Source organism: Haemaphysalis longicornis, unplaced genomic scaffold, assembly GCF_048455015.1.
Source record: "Haemaphysalis longicornis isolate Haplotype H1 unplaced genomic scaffold, Haemaphysalis longicornis Haplotype H1 scaffold_1, whole genome shotgun sequence".
NCBI lineage: Eukaryota > Metazoa > Arthropoda > Arachnida > Ixodida > Ixodidae > Haemaphysalis > Haemaphysalis longicornis.
In genome coordinates this window covers 71,534,126-71,552,195 of record NW_027526203.1, presented here as the reverse complement: position 1 = coordinate 71,552,195, position 18,070 = coordinate 71,534,126, and the positions used below count along the sequence as shown (strand labels likewise).

The 18,070-nt window shown below is 47.3% G+C and overlaps 1 protein-coding gene across 1 annotated transcript in view; it reads right to left on the bottom strand.

The window, feature by feature from the left end:
- The window catches only part of LOC144177370 (AP-3 complex subunit mu-2-like), a 94,104-nt gene that overhangs the window by 62,153 nt on the left and 13,881 nt on the right, over positions 1–18,070 (bottom strand). Inside the window, exon 3 of the mRNA XM_077705259.1 lies at positions 13,457–13,569. Within this exon, the coding sequence (XP_077561385.1) occupies positions 13,457–13,569 (113 nt within the window). The remainder of the gene's footprint in view (positions 1–13,456; positions 13,570–18,070) is intronic.

The following is an 18,070-nucleotide window of genomic DNA, read 5'->3' as shown; positions in this document are numbered from 1 at the left end:
TGACGCGCAATAATGTCATGTTTATTCGGATAACAAACATACCAATGGTCATCTGTTCTTTCACTGCACGCGATGAACGCATTGCGGAGTGGGGTGAAGAAATGCAGGCGCAAAACGTACTGCTGTACAACAAGGCGTGTCCACCGAGCTGATTACTTGCAGATAGCTGCTAGGCCGTCGGAAGCCCCCCTCTCACTTGTAGCAGGAGCAGTGCCGTTATCTTATCATCTGACACGGCGCCGCAGCTACTGACCTTGGCAGGTTAGACGCGCGCGCTTGCATTTAAAACTGCGCGCTCATGACTAAGATAGGATGACTTGGCTTCAAGACCAAACACGCAAACATGATTTTTGCTCTAGGCTATTAAGAATGGTAGAAGGAAAACGGCAAGGACAGTTGCTCACAACGCATACATGACGGCGCCGCGCCAGCAACGGAGCACATTTGTGCGATTTCAACTGGATACGGATTGGCTGTAGCTCCGGCTTGGCGAACCGGGCCTGCGCCTCATGTAAAGACGGCCAGCCACATCGTTATCACCATCAAACAATGGCGTCCGCCAATGAGTTTTTTTTTTTTTTTTTTTTTTTTTTTGTGGCGGTGTGGTCGCACTGCGCATGTTTTCGGTGAAACTAAGCGTCCTGAATGTATAAAAAGTTACAGATAGCTGGCGCTATGCTTATTTTATTGTAAAATAATTGTTCAAACCCAGCCCAAATCATCGAAAATTTCGTTGAAGCGAAAGCAAGCCTGACAAATGGTTCGTTGTGGCGAGGACTTTGTTGCATGGACTTCTATGGCTGGCTGACGGGGAATTGGAAATATTTCGTTGAAGCGGAAATTTCGTTGAAGCGGCGTTCGTTGTAGCGGGGTTCGACTGTAGAAGTTCTGATCGAAAGCTGTTGAAGACGTGGAATTTCTCGTGAAAGAGTCATAACTGACAACCACCAAACAAATATTGCCCTTTTCAAACGTCTTTCAGGAGACGGCACTCTTGTTCATACTGTGCCTCACCCATTAAGGAAGGGTGACCCACTTTTCCTTTCTTTTTGATCCCAATCATCTCATAAAGATTCTGCGCACCAACTTCCTTGAGCGAGAGATGGTGGACGGAGATGGACAAATTCGAGGCGGCTTCTACCTGAAGAAACTATTTGAAATACCGTTAGAGCTGCTGGCTAAGCCAGGAAGATTCCTCACTCGTGCTCACATGGAGCCAAACAACTTGAAAAAGATGAAAGTTTGCTTTATTAGCTCTTGCTTTATTTTTTCTCAAGAAAGAATCTCAGCCTGTAAATACGTTTTTTTTTGTTATTGCTGTTGTAAACAAATAAAGGCCTGCATGAAAATTCCGGTTCAAACTTTTTTCTTGGCTTCGAACAACAGTGTTCTACAAATGGGCTCGGAAATTTACAAGGCCATTGTGCAGTTTGACTTGCAAGTGATTTTTATTAAGGGGAATATAAATATATATGAAACTGAATCTCAAAGCTTCAATAGTCAGTGACTTTTCCGGATACAAACATACAATGCAATGTGATATTGCGTGAAAAGCCGGTGAATGCGAATGCAGTAAGTACACATGGAACGCTATGCCAGTACATAGTATTGATGTTTCTAACTTCAGGCTCCTTATGAGTAATTTTTGGTCACAGTAAGCTACAACTTCTTTACGGACCAACTCCCAACACTCAGCCGCAGCTCGATGAGTGCACGCCTTGTGAGGTTAGCAACGAGCGGCCGTGCGCCACGCAGGCAACCCGGCTAGGCGGGTGTTCCAGCACACGTTAACAGGCACAAGTGAGACTTCGCCAATATAAAGGCTTTTGCAATATAAATTTTAGCTCTCACAACTACAAAAAATTCGAATTGAATTCGTTTGCTTTAAACATAGCCAAACATAACGGCATATCAGCGCCGTCGTCAGAGCGTTCCTCCAAAGCTTTCCTCTGAAGAGCGTTTCCCCAGACGGTAGCACCGCGGCGGCCGCCGAGAGAACTAGACCCCGGACGGCGTTTCCGCGTCACATCGCAGGCCGCACCTTGCGTGCGCTTGATCGAGGGGCCATGATACAATACAGAAATGTATGTATGTATGTATGTTTGTGGTTTACTGGCGCAAGGGTTTCCAAGACCAAAGAGTGCCACAACTATGTTATGTGGTCTTTCAATAGTCATGTTTGTGCTTAAAGGAGCCATGAAGAGAAAACACAAGTTTGGTTCATTCGAAAGATTGCCTCGTTAGAACCATAACGACACCACTTATAACGCAAACTTCGCTCAAATAAGCTACATAATTAGGAAAAACGGGAATGGTCATGCGACCCACCAGCTCATTTCCCGCAACAGAACCTATGCCGTCACATGGGCTAAGCTCTGCGATTGGCGGAGGCCGGCAAAAGCAAACGCATGTTAGGCAGGGCTTACAGTTTGCATAGCGAGCTAAATGCCCGTGAAACATACTGCACATTCTTTTTATGACAAAGAACGGTGGAGTAAACGGTTGAAGGTCCGAACGAACACGCAAGCGTGTGCGCCAATGCGTACGAAACAACCGCCTGGCCGAGCTCGACATCTCGCCGTCGCGCAGACGAATTTTCGGGTTCTAGGCGCTCTGACCTTGGAGGAAAAATGCCGTAAACACCGCGCATTGACGCTCGTATCTTTCTGGTCGAAGCAGAGAGCTCGCGCGAACGGCTTTCCATACACGACACCGGCCAACTGGCATAAGCGATACTGCTACTGAAGTTGAACTATTATTAACCGTAATAAAAATACGGCACATACGTACCAGTCTGTATTCGTCCGTGACGACGGCGCTGACGAGGCAGCGGTGCCGACGGCAGGGCGTTCGTCTGTTGTGGCTATCGCGGAATGGTCGCTTTCCCGTCCACCGCGTATCCCACAACTCTTGCCGCTCGTGCACTTAGAAGCGTTGAGCGTTCAAGTGGTGTGAGGTTGTTAAATGCAAGCCCGAGCTCCTCGGCGAGAGTTTTGTTCTCCGGATCAGGCGATTCCATGACTAGGGCTGCGGGTGCACTAGGTTTTACTAGTATTTTTAAAATGGCCGCCGTCTCGATCGACTCCCGCGTGTGGGTGCTATATGGAGTCGACATACTAAGTATCTGTTTCATGGACCGGCGCTATGACGCCATTGTACACGTCACGGAAAATTTTTGCGGGAGATTTAAAATTTTGGCTTAAATTGCCTTATTTCTCAGTGAATAAAGCATCATTTGCTTCCGGGAAAGCGCTTGGGGTACTATGAAACACCTAATCTTTCGAATAAAACAAACTTTTGTTTTCTCTTCATGGCTCCTTTAAAATATGTATTAAATGAGTATGATACATCTTAAAATACTGTATATATGGGTGTAGAGGGCCCGTCCACTAAAGCATGAAGATGTTCATAATGGTGGATGAAATGGATTATGGGTGCAACGTGATGCACCTCGAGCCAAAGAGCATGCGACGAGAGTGGGCCTCCCGTGCGGACAAAGGGAGCATGAGGGCCTCACTCACTGCTCGTAGGCTCCGAGATCACGCACTGTACGAGATGAGTTTTAAAAACTTGATGTCTGCAAGATAACTTAAAAGACTTTTGTTTGTAAACATAGGTTCATCTCCTAAAAACAGTGAAGGATGTAGTGGAATGTTGTAGGTACAGTTAAACCTCGATGTAACGAACTTCAATGTAACGAAACCCTCGATGTAACGAACCACGGAAGTTTTTGTAACTTCAAGTGTATGCACACCATGTATTTTCACCCTCTGTGTAACGAAGTCCTGTTTGCCGGAATTTCAATGTAACGAAATTTCATGGAGAACTAGGCACGAAATTTAAGTTGTAGAAGTAGATTTTGGGAGACGCAAGCGCCGAAATGGGGTCCCAATAAAACGCAAACGGCGACACGGGTCGCACAATGCCGCGGATGCAGCCAGCCACGGAGTCTGAGTAAGCCCCTTGCCTACAAACTGCGTGGCGCGCATACACGGCCGGCGCACTGTTTCTGTTTCTATCGGTGCTTAATCGTCTACGCGGGCATCAGCGTGATCCGCATGGAGCGTTTTCTTCCCGCAGAAACGCGCCCCGCAAGCCACAGGCGCGCTGACGCAGCCGCGGAGACCACCCGCGCGATGCGGGTAGCTCCAGCGACCGCTTCTAACCGCTCGCTAAAACGCAACTCGAGGGGCAAATGAGAGGGGCATGCGTGAAAAAAAGCGGATAACGTGGGCGAACTTTTCATTGTAAAACGTGACACGCGCCGCTTACGAAAGCGCCCATCAAATATCCTCCGCGGTGGTAAGCCTAATCGCCTCTGGCGTTGCCGCCGCCGCCGCCGCATACCGCCGCTTCGCACTTCGTTCGAGTTCACTCATGCTTGTTGGGTTTCATCGTCCCAGCAAGCATTTGTGAATCTTTATAAGCCTTGCACGCGTGTTTTTTTTTTCACACCGGCGTCCGCGATTGCGTGCCGGCGGCGGTAAGTGACTCGCGCTGCGCGCGGCAGTGGGAGGACCCTGACCAGTTTCGCCATGGTTTCGCCAATGGGGAGGCGCGCACCCTATGGCGGGAGCTTCGAAACGCCCGGGGATGCCGGCTGGCTAGACGACAAGGCTTACCGCCGCGGAGGATATGTGATGGGCGATCTTGTAAGCGGCGCGTATGACGTTTTACAGTGAAAATTTCGCCCACGTTATCCGCTTTTTTTCTCGCATGCCCCTCTCGTTTGCCCCTCGAGTTGCGTTTCAGCGAGCGGTTAGAATCGGTCGCTGGAGCTACCCGCATCGCGCGGGTGGTCTCCGCGGCTGCGTCAGCGCGCCTGTGGCTTGCGGGGCGCGTTTCTGCGGGAAGAAAACGCTCCATGCGGATCACGCTGATGCCCGCGTAGACGATTAAGCACCGATAGAAACAGAAACAGTGCGCCGGCCGTGTATGCGCGCCACGTTTTCTTTTTCAGGAAACGCTTCATGGGATGAACTCTTCATTATAACCGCGAATTTCAATGTAGCGAAATTTCAATGTAACGAAGTAAATTACGAATTTTACCGACTTCGTTACATCGAGGTTTAACTGTATATATTTTCGGGAACTGCCGTTTTCTGGCTTCATTGCAGAATGTGCACTCAATTAATACATGGAGGACGGTGAGCCGTTCCCCACACTTGTTACAAACAGGTGGGAGTGTTCCATTCAAAAGATATGCGTGTGTAGCGTAAGTGTGGCCTATTCGCAGTCTGCAAATGGATACTTCAATGAATCTGTTTTGTTTTTCTGTTGTGTATCTTCCTAGGTTTGGTTTTACTGAGTGGAGCTTGTTGTCTGTGTGTGTGTCCCACATGTGCTGCCAGCATTTACGGATTCCCCTCCGGATTACTGGTTTCAGATCGAGGTGAGGGACCTGCGCTACATCAACACCACTACGTAGGGCCGCCAAAGTGGCGTTCTGGTCAGCAATTTCATTGCCCAGAATGCCACTGTGTCCAGGGATCCAGCAAACAAGTATTTTTAGCTTTGACTTATAGGCAGTTATAAGAGCTTTAAAAAGGCGGTTTAGAATAACGTTTTTTGTGGGCTTAAAGGAATCCAGTGCAGTTACTACGCTTAGGGAGTCTGTGTAGATGACTGATTGTTGTATTTTGTTCTGTGTAATGTGTTCCACTGTGATTAGAATACCATAGGCTTCTGCTGTAAAGATGCTACAATTTCTGTTCAATGTCCTTGTGCTGGCAAAGTCCGGGCCATGTGCAGCACAGGACACAGAAGAAGAAGACTTGGAAGCATCTGTGTAAAAAGAGGCGCATGGATATCTGTGTTGTAAACTTAAGAAATGCTCTAAAATCAATTCGCGGGGTGCACGACGCTTGTCAATTTGTTTAAAGGATGTGTCACAATGAATAGTTGACATGTCCCAAGGTGGGACTATATCGGCGATACAGGTTTTTATGCCATCATCTAAAGACACCCCTATCTCCTCTGCAAGGCCTTTGACACGCAAGGCTACAGGGGCAGGGATCGACGGGCGCGCTAAATACAAATGGGCGGATGAGATGTCATTCACAATAGAATTGCATGGGTGATTCGTCATAGACATTGTCCTAATAGCATAGAGGAGTGCTGTATAAGCACGCTGGTGCTCTAGGCACCAGTGGTCGCATTCTACATAAAGACTCTGGATTGGACTTGTCCTGAAGGCTCCAGAGGCAAGGCGAAGGCCCAAATGTAGCACTGGGTCTAACATTTTTAAGGCAGTTTTAGACGCGGACCCGTATGTTACACTTCCATAGTCTATACGTGACCTAACTAAACTCACAAAGAGACGTAGAAGGCAGTATTTATCAGCACCATAAGACTGATGTGACAACACTTTTAAAATGTTAATGGTTTTTAGGCATTTTTGTTTGAGTTTCTTTAAGTGCTGTACGTACGTTAGTTTTCCGTCAAGTACAACACCTAAAAACTTGTGTTCTTTCTTGACAGCAATCCGTTCTCCGTTCAGTGTGACATCGGGTTCTCGACGAATTCCACGCTGTCTTGTGAATAACACACATGTACTTTTGTGAGGATTCAATTTAAAACCATTTTCTTCCGTCCATTTTGCAAGCCTGTTCACACCTAACTGTATCTGCCTTTCACATATGGACTGATTGCATGACCTAAAGCTTATCTGGACGTCGTCAACATACATTGAGTAGGAGATTGAGGGTGGCAACGATTTCCCAAGTGAATTCATTTTAATTATAAACAGAGTACAGCTTAATACTCCACCCTGGGGGACCCCATTTTCTTGTATGTATGTTCTTGATACCACTGTCCCTACTCTTACCCTAAATGTCCGCTCCGACAAATAACTTTCAATAGTGTTTAGCATATGTCCAGACACACCGAATGCCTTGAGATCAAGCAGTATGCCGTAACGCCAAGTTGTATCGTATGCTTTTTCTAAGTCAAAGAAAACAGAAAGACAGTGCTGTTTGTGGATAAAAGCATCTTTGACATACGACTCAAAGGCAACTAGCTGGTCAGTTGTGCTTCGACCTGATCGGAAACCAGCCTGACAACTGTCCAGGATGCCGTTATATTCAAGAAAATGGATTAGCCTCTTATTTACCATTTTTTCAAAAACCTTTCCTAAGCAACTTGTCAGAGCTATTGGTCGGTAACTGGCAGGTAGTGAGGCATCTTTCCCCTGTTTTAATACGGCAACTACAACTGCTTCTCTCCAAGCTCTCGGAAAGTATCCCGCCGCCCATATTTTGTTGAACAAGTGCAAGAGTGTTCGGAGAGTTTCTGGGTGCAGATGTTGTATCATTGTGTATGATATACTATCTGCTCCAGGCGCTGAAGCCTTACATGTTCCCAAGGCGACCAAAAGCTCTGTTATGGAAAATTCCGTGTTGTATGGTTCGTCAGATCTTTTGTTATCACGAATCGGTTTCTTCTCCATAGATGTTTTGTGTCGTAAGAAAGCATTCGTGTAATGAGCAGAACTCGATACATATTAAAAGTATTTCGCAAGTGTGTTTGCCTGGTCCTCTAGGGTATCACCTGTACTGTTGACCAAAGGTAGGGTGTGTGTTTTCCGTCCGTTAAACTTTTTAATTCTGTTCCATACTTTGCCTGCATCTGTGTACGAGTTGATAGAAGTCACGAAAGAGCGCCAGCTATCTCTTTTTGCTTGCTGGCGAATGCGTCTTCCTTGTGCTTTTGCACGTTTGAAGGAAATCAAGTTTTGCGTAGTGGGGTACCTGCGAAGGACACCCCACGCCTTATTTTGAGCCTGCCGTGCAAGCCTACACTCTTCATTCCACCACGGCCTCCTAGTGTTAGGTGTGGCACCAGATGTTTGCGGAATTGAGCCCTCGGCAGCATGAAGAATGTGTGCAGTCACCAGTTCACAGGCTTCGTCAATGCCCAAATAGCTTAAGGACGTGTATGAAAGCTGAGATAATTGTTTAAATTTTAACCAATCAGCACCAGATTCCTTAAACTTTTTATGGCAGATGGAACTGTTACGGGCTTTATCAATGCCTTTCAAGATGACAGGGAAGTGGTCGCTCCCATAGGGGTTGTCGTCCACTTCCCATTCAACAGCCGGAAAGAGGACAGAAGAGCCGATCGCCAAGTCTATGTGTGAGTATGTATTGTGTGTAGTGTTGTAGTATGTCGGCTCTTTTTTGTTAAAGAGACAAGCTCCGGATGAGAAGAGGAATTTTTCTATCAAGCGGCCCCGGGAATCTGTGCGTTCAGATCCCCATAGTGGGCTGTGTGCATTCAGGTCACCTACGAGTAGGAACGGTTCCGGCAGCTCATCTATGAGAGACTCAAATTCAGAGCTAGATAAACGATATTCAGGGGGAATGTATAGTGAGCAAATTGTTGTTAAATTTGTTGAAAATAATTGCCCGGATTGCAATCGCTTCTAGGGCGGTACGCAATTGAAGAGATTAGCAAGGGATAGATTTTTGCGTAACTATAGCTATGCCACCAGAGCAGTGCGTGCAGCTATCTCTGTCTCTCCTAAATACTGAGTATTGGTTCAGGAAATTGGTGTGCTTAGGTTTCAAGTGTGTCTCCTGTAAACATAGGATGGCTGATTGCGTTTTGTGTAGGATTTCATATATATCATCTAGGTTTTTAATAAGGCCCCGGCAGTTCCACTGTGTAATTATTTGTGCTACCATAAATGTTTAGGGAGGAGATTTTACCTGGTGTAGATGAGGACTCGGGCTGGATGTATACTATCTATCAGTTCTGACTTGGGCCTGTGACACGGGTGGCTGGTGGCTTTTTGCCTCGCCCCGCCATGGTGCGCTGTTCTCTTTCCGCCTTTGGCACTGGCAGAGACGGTGTTACCTCCATGTCATCATCTGAGTGGTGTGACAGTGACGAGATGGAGTCCTTGCGGGCTCCGCCTCGGGATATGTTCGAAGTGGAGGCAGGAGCCCCTGCCGTCCCCGACTGTTTGTTGGACACAGAAGTGGTCGTGGGACCGACCACATCTACGCCCATGGCCGCCTGCAGTCTGGCAGCCGGAAGAGGAGGATTGACGGCAGAGCCGTCACTCCTCACACTTGCAGCTAACACAACACTTGCGGGCGCCACAGGTGTCGTGTCGGATGGTTGGGCTGCCTTGGGCAGCACCTGGGGGGGCTGGGACGGCACCAAGTCTGCTTCGCAGTACTGGGTGGCCGCCGTGACTAGACGCCGCTCCGCCCCCCGGCGAGCTGCATCGGCATACCTTTGCGAAAACATTGAGTGTTTCTGTCGTGCTTCTTGATAGGTAATGTTCTGGGTGACCTTCATGTTTATGATTTCTTTCTCGGCTTTGAATTTAGCACATGACCGAGAGTATGCAGCGTGGGGTTGTTCACAGTTGGCACATTTCAATACGTTAGAAGCACAGTTCTCTGAAGGGTCATGATGTCCTGCGCACTTGGCACATGTCAGTTTTCCGCGGCAGGTGGTAGTACTGTGCCCATACCGCTGGCACTTGAAGCAGCGGCGTGGGTTGGGTATGTAAGGTCGTACGTTGCAATGAAGGAAGCCTGCAGTGACAGACTCCGGTAGGACACTTCGGTCAAAAGTTAGGATCACATGTTTCGTTTTTACTTCTTTGCCATCGCGTCTGACCATTATTCTTCTTACCGCAGTAACGCCCTGGTCACGCATGCCCTCGAGGAGGTCAGACTCACTTTCATTGAGCAGGTCCATCTCAGATATGACGCCCTGCAAGCTGTTAAGGCTCCGGTGTGGCGTTACAGCTACTTCAAGGCCAAGTAGGTCGGTCTGGTTCAAGAGACTATCAGATTGTTTTTTAGTAGATAGTTCTACAAGCACGTCCCCCGATGTCAGCTTCTTTGCCTTGTAGTTCGCGCCAACTACACTCTCAATGAACTTGGCAATTAAGAAGACCGACTTGCAGGTAACTGGAGATTCCTTGTTCTTAGATTGTATCACTAAGAAGCGAGGAAAGTTGTCCGGGGTGTTAAATTTCATGTTGGGCAGAGGTTTGAAAATTACATCGGTGCGGGCCCTTTTTGGGGCCCGATCATTTGGAAGAGAGGATTTCGAAAGTACCATGCGGCATAGTATAAAGCAGGGAACTGATTGATTGAATGTGGGGTTTAACGCGCCGACGCAACGCAGGCGATGAGGCGCGCCGTAGTGGAGGGCTCCGGATTAATTTTGACCACCTGGGGATCTTTATCGTGCACCGAAATCTCGTACACACGGGCGTTTTTGCTTTTCGCCTCCATCAGAAAAGCGGCCGCCGGGGCCGGGAATCGAACCCGCGACCTCGTGCTCAGCAGCGCAACGCCTTAGCCACTGAGCCACCGCGGCGGGTTAAAGCAGGGAACTGGGGTACTTTCTTCTTTGACGTTACCCTGATGGTCAAAGAGGTCCCGGAGCTCCCAGCCTGATAGACAGACAGGGAGCCCATCGGCCGGAGCTTGACCAGGGCTCCGACGGCCACCGTTCACGGCTTCTAACCCTTCACCTTTCAACTTCTCGCCACGGTAGGTAACAGCTTAAGTATGGGGGGCTCGGGGTACGCGGTGTCGCCACTCACCGTCACCAAGATTACTCAAGGTGCCCCGTGCGGGGCAATACAGAAATGGGAGGACCATTCTTTGTCATTGCTTGTTTGGGCTTGCAAAATAGTAAGCTCGCAAATAAAAGTAATTTACGGTATTAGGTACAAGCACAGCCAACTGCATCCTTAATGCATGTGTACTTCATCATCACCAGCCTATCTACACCCACTGCAGGGCAAAGGGCTCTCCCATAGATCTCCAATTATCCCGGACCTGTGCTAACTACGACCAATGTATCCCCGCAAACTGCTTGATCTCATCTGCCCATCTACTAACTTTCTGCCACCCCCTGCCACGCTTGCCTTCTCTAGGGATCCACTCTGTTACCCTTGTTGACGAACGGTTATCTTGCCTTCGCATTACATGCCCTGCCCACGTCCATTTCTTCTTCCTAATTTCTACTAATATGTCCTTAACGCGTTTGTTCTTCTTGTCCCTTAATGTTACACCTATCATCTTACCACGTTAAATTGTTCGCTGAGTTGTTTTCAATTTAAGTTGAACCCCTTTAGTGAGCCTCTAAGTTTCTGCTTCGTAAGCGAGTACAGCTGCATCTTAGCAAGGACAATGGTAGGCTGCCATCCGTTATCTGAGAATGCCTGCCGAATGCACTCCACCCCATTCTTATCCTTCTAATTACCTCTGCCTCATGGTTTGGATTCGGGGTCACTGCTTGGCCTAAGTAGACATTTTCACTTTGGCTCGCCTCCACCATGTCAAGCAGGCAAAACCATTTTGGCATGCTACACATGGTGCTCTCTCATTTGGGCTGGACAATGTACCCGCCAATTTGCGAGTATTCTGCTGGACAGCCTTGGGGGCCAAACGGCTGGCTTTGGTGTGTTGAAAAAAGAATATGGTGCTAAGCAGACGACAATGGAGAAAGACACAAGCGGCATTTACAGGTGCCAACTTCCAGCAGTGTGTTCATGAAAAACCCTGCCTGTTTATACGTAGCACCCCAGTGCAGATAATGTAACATGAAGAGCAAAAAGTGCCAACACAAGTGCAAAAATAAAGTGAAACACTGGCATGGACAAACAAATTAGAGCAGAGACGTGTGCTGGACTGACAGTACTGGCGCACACCAACATGGAACCATCAGGTCTAGAGCACATTCTAAACGGGGCGCCATTTTTTATGAAAAAAATATCCATGTCACTTAGTACTAGTGATGGCCTGCTAACACACTCATGCCCTGCTCTTTCAATACTTCCCCTTTCCGTTTGGTTTGTTCCTTCCTTCAAGAGAAAGGGCCAGGTGTGGCACGCAGTTGCACGGCTCACAGTGACCTGCCAAGTGCCAAGTACTGCCCCTGACAGCCAGCCAGTGCGCCCTTCTCGCACGATCATTGAAACACCTGGCCACAGCTTCAGGAGATACTGTATATTGTATATGACACCGCCAGCACAACCTGCTTCTTGCAGCATGTGGCTGGAAGCGTATTCGGGCCATGTTAGCACTGCTCCTCACACTGCATTATCTGCACTCGGGTTCCGTGTACAAATAGGCATGGTTTTTCCACGAATAGTACACTGCTTGAAGTTGGCGCCCATAAATGTAGCTTGTATCTCTCTCCGTCCTCATCTGCTTAGCACCATATTCTTTTTTAACACAGACACGAACCAACTAGCCCGAGAGCAGGCTTTGGGGCTTGTTTGAAAAGACCCACTGGCTTGCACAGCACAGTCAATACAAGAGAACTTAAGTGTCAAGAAATACAGCGGACGACAAATCCTTGCAGATTGATTTGTTTTTGTTTTACTAGACACAAAGGCCATCTAAAATGATATATGTAAACCTGGCACAGTTAGTACCACTAAACTGGTGAAACCAAAAACTCCAGTGCCCTTCCGATCTGTAAAGTAAGATGACCAGAAAAGCTGGGTGCAGTACAGGGACGTTGGCGCTGCTCCACCGGCAGTGTCCCTGCCCGCTGCTGCGAGAATATTTTGTACTCCCTCCAATGCATCATGCCCACTTGGCTGCACGGGTGAAACCAAGTGTAACCCGGTGTAACCCAGCCAATTTGTCCTCTCCAACCTGGTTTTTTCACACACGCAAGTGGGTTACACTGCAGGAGCTTTCCGAGTACACGGGGCAGCCAGATTTTCCTTTCGCATAGCCATATAAAGCTTGGCTCTGAAATTCTGTCACTGCAGAATTCAACATTTTAAACACACAGCTGAAATTGATGCTAACCTATGCATGGGTCTTGGTCAGCAACAGTGTCAATTTTTCATGCTCTAATAACAAGGCTACTGTAATGGTAACCCCTTGGATGAGGTCCTGTGAAACCTCTGTACATATACCTCCCCTTGGGTGCTGTAGATGGCCAGTTACAGTGTCATGTTTCGATGTTTAAGTTGGGTTATTATCATTACCACCATCCATACCTTCCGCGATGCATTACTCCTGTTCCTCGCCTTGTTTGCCACCATCCAGAGTAGCCCACCTTACCGTTAGTGGAGCTGACCTCTTAATTAAGCTTTCATTGAAGCCCCCCCCCCCGGTCTCTCTCATTTCTTCTGTCTCTGGTGATGCACAAGAAGATGTGGAAAATTGTTGGGGACGTCACTGCAGGAGCTGTTTGTTTGGTTCTGCTGTGTGCCAACAATCAGAGGCAATTTTTCTTTTGCTGACATCAAATTCCGAAGAACAGCCTCTCCCACATCCCTCGCTGCCTCGTCGGCCTAAAGACCATGCTTGGGAAATGGCCTTGGATTTGACCTTTGCCTTAACAGTGAGACAAAGAGCACGAAATCGAGATTTGTTGCACACTTGTTGCAGTTTTGTTGCACACCAATTCAGTTGAAGTGGAATGGGTGGGGAGGAAAAGAAAAAACGGAGAGACCCACCTCGTACACGACCACGTAGTGCTCCTTGATGAGGAACTCGCTGCAGTCGCTGAAGTAGTCGACAAACGTGTCCACCACTCGGTGCAGGAACTCGACCACAAACAGCGGCGGCACTGCACGCGCCAAGCACCCCGTCACTGTGTGCCCCGACCAAGGGCTGGCCTGTCCAGCTCCTCTGGTGTCAGATGGATAGCATGAACGACCCCATTCATGTGGAGCCATGAAGAGGCTCAAATTGGGAGACAAGAGGACACGTAATGTAGAGCACTGGCATGATGTCGCCTCACTAGGCAGGGCTCAAGGCACTGCAATGGAGGACGTCCAGTGCCTCCACGAAAAAAAAAACAGCTGCCATGACCAAACCTGCCACCTCAAGCTCTGAGGTGCTCACATTTGTAATGCACATGTTTCAAGCTGGCCTCATAGTACTCAAAGTCACAAAATATGAATAAAATGGTATGGCTGTGATAAGTTACCCACTCAAATGAGCAAATCTACTCTGAAACCTTACGCAATTGTTGCTTTGCAAATATCACTAGGGAAACAGCAACTCCCACAGTTTTTACTGCAGCAACAAAGCACCCACCCCTCTTCTGGTACATAGTATAGTTCAAGCAGCACAAGGGCACCGAAGCCCAAATACAAGTGCCAAAACAAAAAACTTTAATTTATGACCTCGTTACATTGGCAATTTCAAAAGTGTATATGGATGAATACAGCCTGTTCACTGAAACATAAAGATGGTCCTGATGGTAAGTTGGCAATGACTAGAGACGCAAGCTTTAGGCAAGATGCGTAATTTTTTCCCTGAGTCTGTATCAAGCCTATTTAACATTTAAGCATGAACTACAGGAATGGAAACGTTTTAAAAATAATTTATCGGGACTACAAGTGTCTATTTTGAGACTAGCACCTAAAAATACCTTTTTTGGCTTATATATACGCCTTTTTGGATTTTTCAAGTCATTTTGATCATTCTGTTCACACTTCAGGAGCCTACAACTCCGTGTTTTCTGCACACCGTTTGTGAGTAAAATCCACGCACCACGCAGAAAATGCCAAAATGCAGAAACCCGTGCGCAAGCCACTGCCACCACCTCAACCTGATGTAACCCCAAAAATTAGGCCGCTGGAGGCCTGAACGCAGCAAGACCACAGATAACGTCACTTCTGGGTGAGCTTGACATCACCCCTGTCTGCACGAACTCTTTCATATTATGTTCTTTCACACTGTGTTCGCAAATCAAGGGTGAAAACTTGCCAACATGCCCTTCCCTTACGGGCACAATAAAAAAACACCAGAAGACAAGACTGCACACGACACAGCCGCGCACTTCCCATTCAAAGTAAAAGACAGCTCCTGATAGAAAAGCACGTGAACACCTCACACGAAAATTTCAAGGTGACCATGATTTCAGGTGGCAATGATATTGTGAACACGCCCACAGCAAGCCACCGATCACGGGGACACCGCCGGCTGTCAAGACACAGCACATGTAGCACCAAGAAGGAAGAGGAGACTGAGGTTATGGAGTGAGCATCTTTGCATTTTGTGAAGTAGTCTGGTCACAACAGCCGTCATTTGCCGTGTCAAGGGCGTTTGCAATCTAGCTGTCATAGTTCTAAAGAATATTGCGTGCTGTGTAATGTTAACCGGTATGCAGTTGAATTGAACCCTTTATAAAAGACGTATTCGGAAGCAGTTTCTGTCTATTATATGAGTGGTCTCTTATAAGCAGCGTACTATGTTTTCACTCACTGATCATCCCCCAGTTCAATGTAGGTGCCCTACACCTAAAATAGGCACAAAAATTGCTACAACATGTTGGAAAAGGATTATTATAATTTATGTTTTGCTCCAGAATTCATAAAATAAGTCTGCATCTTTATTTGCTTGGTGACTTTATTCACCCCATTCTTTACAGCAGCTTCTTCAAGCTTTCTTTTCTTACACTGTCTGCAGAAGCATCGTAGATGTTGAGTCTGCAAGCCTGATGAATAGCCAGAGCGCACAGCTTCTTCCGATGCGAGCTCTGGCTATTCATCAAGCTGGCAGGAGTCAACATCTATGGTTCTTCTTGATCGGTGGCTACGCGATAGGGATAGCCCACCGCGCCCTTCAGGTATTCTTGGCACGTGCAAAACCCCGCATGTGCGGTCACGCTCGTACGCATGGCGGCAGGCTTTAACTACTTCTGTACATTGCATTTCTATTGCCGGGGCTCCTCATCATCGTTTCATAGCTGACTGAATCACTCTGCATTTGCTAAAGTTATAATAAATAGCGACTGCACGTGTCTGTCATCCCGTTTGTTTCCACAACGGATGCAACTGCAATTAGTGACTGGTGGCAGTGCATCTAAAGTTAAAATGTCTGTTACAAGCAAGATTATTGATTAAAGCTGAAGGATGACTTGTCCCTCATAACCAACTGTCTTCTACATCCGATGTCTGTTATAAAAGAGGTCAATTTAATGGGAAAGATAGGGCAGCCAACCATGTGGGTGAATAGTGTCTCTTATACCCAATTGTCTCTTACATCCATGTCTCTTATAATGAGTTTCAACTGTATAGTGCATAGTTACTGAATGGTACATGTTATTCCCAGCACCTTTGCTGGTCATCAATTTTTGAAAGGCAGGATAACTCAGTTTCTTGATCCAAAATTATTGCACTTCACTTTACTATCAATAGTATCCAAGAGCTGAGAAGTTCTTTCTGTTTTGACAACGAATAAATACTTGCAGTCAAGAAAGCGCTCTTACAGGCACATTCGTGTCTCTAAGGAGCCGTTACCAATTGTACTCCTTCAACAAGAGCCCACTGTAACCCCTAAGGAACTAAGCTAAGGGCAGAAAACTACTGCAACAAACGCTTTGGTGATTAACAGCTTTGCAGCCGACAACAGCGTCGTGCCCAGACTATTCTACAGCCCGCTACACACAAACTAAACTTGGCACATTCGTGCGCTTATCTTAGCAGAAAGTGTTCAGCAACTGGAAAATTGGGTGCCACTCTGACTTCAAATGTTGAGCTCATTTCGGAAGTCCACTCTCCCTGAGGGACCGGTTGCTGACAGAGCCATTCCAAAGCTTAAATCTGTCTTGGACGAAAATACCCGGACTGCCAGCGATAAAAGAACAGGCAAAGGTTTCGACCGGCGAACATTGACATTCCAGTTGGAATGATATTGTGATGTAGCAGCATAGGGGATGTGTTTACCAAGCACACACCGTATTTGCAAGTATAAATAAATGGGAAAGCAGTGGCAGCTAAGGCAGCTCTAATGTCCTTGGAACAGCACGCACGTGAACACAACCGAGCGCCTTCCTCTTTCTCCCCCAGCCTATGGGCTGGCTCAGCACAGAGGCGCACACTTGCAGAAAGGGGTTGGCCACAGCAGCTCGAACGACCAAAGGAGCCAAGGATAAGAGCCTGTGACAACATCGTCAGACGTTCCGAAGTACAAGCATGCTCTGCCAACTTCCGTCAATGTTTAGCGTTCTTTTTTTCTGCCACAAATATCGACTGAAGGGAGGCGGAATTTCAAGCTGTAAAACACTGAGATGGTGCTAGTTTGTCAGAGAAGTGGTTTGGGCGAGTTGGTACATGGCAAAGTTTCAAGGCGCAGCACAAGATGAGGGACAACACGAAGAAGACGCATAGGAGCGTGCTGTGCGTCTTTGTGTTGTCCCTCGCCTTGTGCTGCACCACGGCTTTTATAGCCTTTGTCTCAGTGTTGAACCACCCTTTGTTTCATTGAGATCTATTGAAATGGCGATACTTGCCTGGCTCCTTTCCACGAAGAAAATTAAATTACTTTCCCACAGCACAAGATTTGTCTGCTGTTTTCATTGCAAGACAAAACTTTGTCCCGAAATATGCTGCTCAATTGAAGAGAGTATCAAATGAACCTGTAAATGCCTAAACAGTAGTATTTGACACCTGTAGGTGCCTAAATGACACTTTTCAGTGCCTATTATAGGCACTTAAAACCCCCGATTTTTTGTGCCCGACAATGCATGAAATGTACCAGGAATCTGGAAAACATGTTGCTTGCTTCCACAAGGGCAGTGAGGTTTCCGGCACATAGGATAGAACCCTCAGTTCAAATCTCATTTCTGAGAGGTCCGAGGCTACATGCAATACGAGATGAGTTGCCGAAATCCTGCTTGGTCAAGGTAAGCTCAAAGATGTTCCGTTAAAGACATCAGCTAGTTCACATGCCAAAAACAATGAACGGTGCATTGGAATTCTATAGGTGTGAAGTTGCGTAAAATTCCCAGACCACCAGATGTCAGACGTGAAGGACAAGGGCAGGACAGCAACAGCCGTCGCTCTTCACGACCAACATCCAAAATTTTTCGCGCTTAAAGTCTGACCATGGAGTACCAACTGGCTAAAAAGTTGTTCAGGTGATCATTAGTGGATTGTCCTCTCCGGAAGCCTCCCTAGCAGCTTTCAAGAAGTATTATAACAAGTATCACCTCCTCAAGAAGCATGTACAGGCCACTGACAGGCGCCTGTCAGTGAGACCGCACAATAGCTTGTGAAGAAGGAGGTAGCCTCCCCCTCAAGAAGTGGGCATGTGTTCGAGGTATGGTGCAAGTGTGC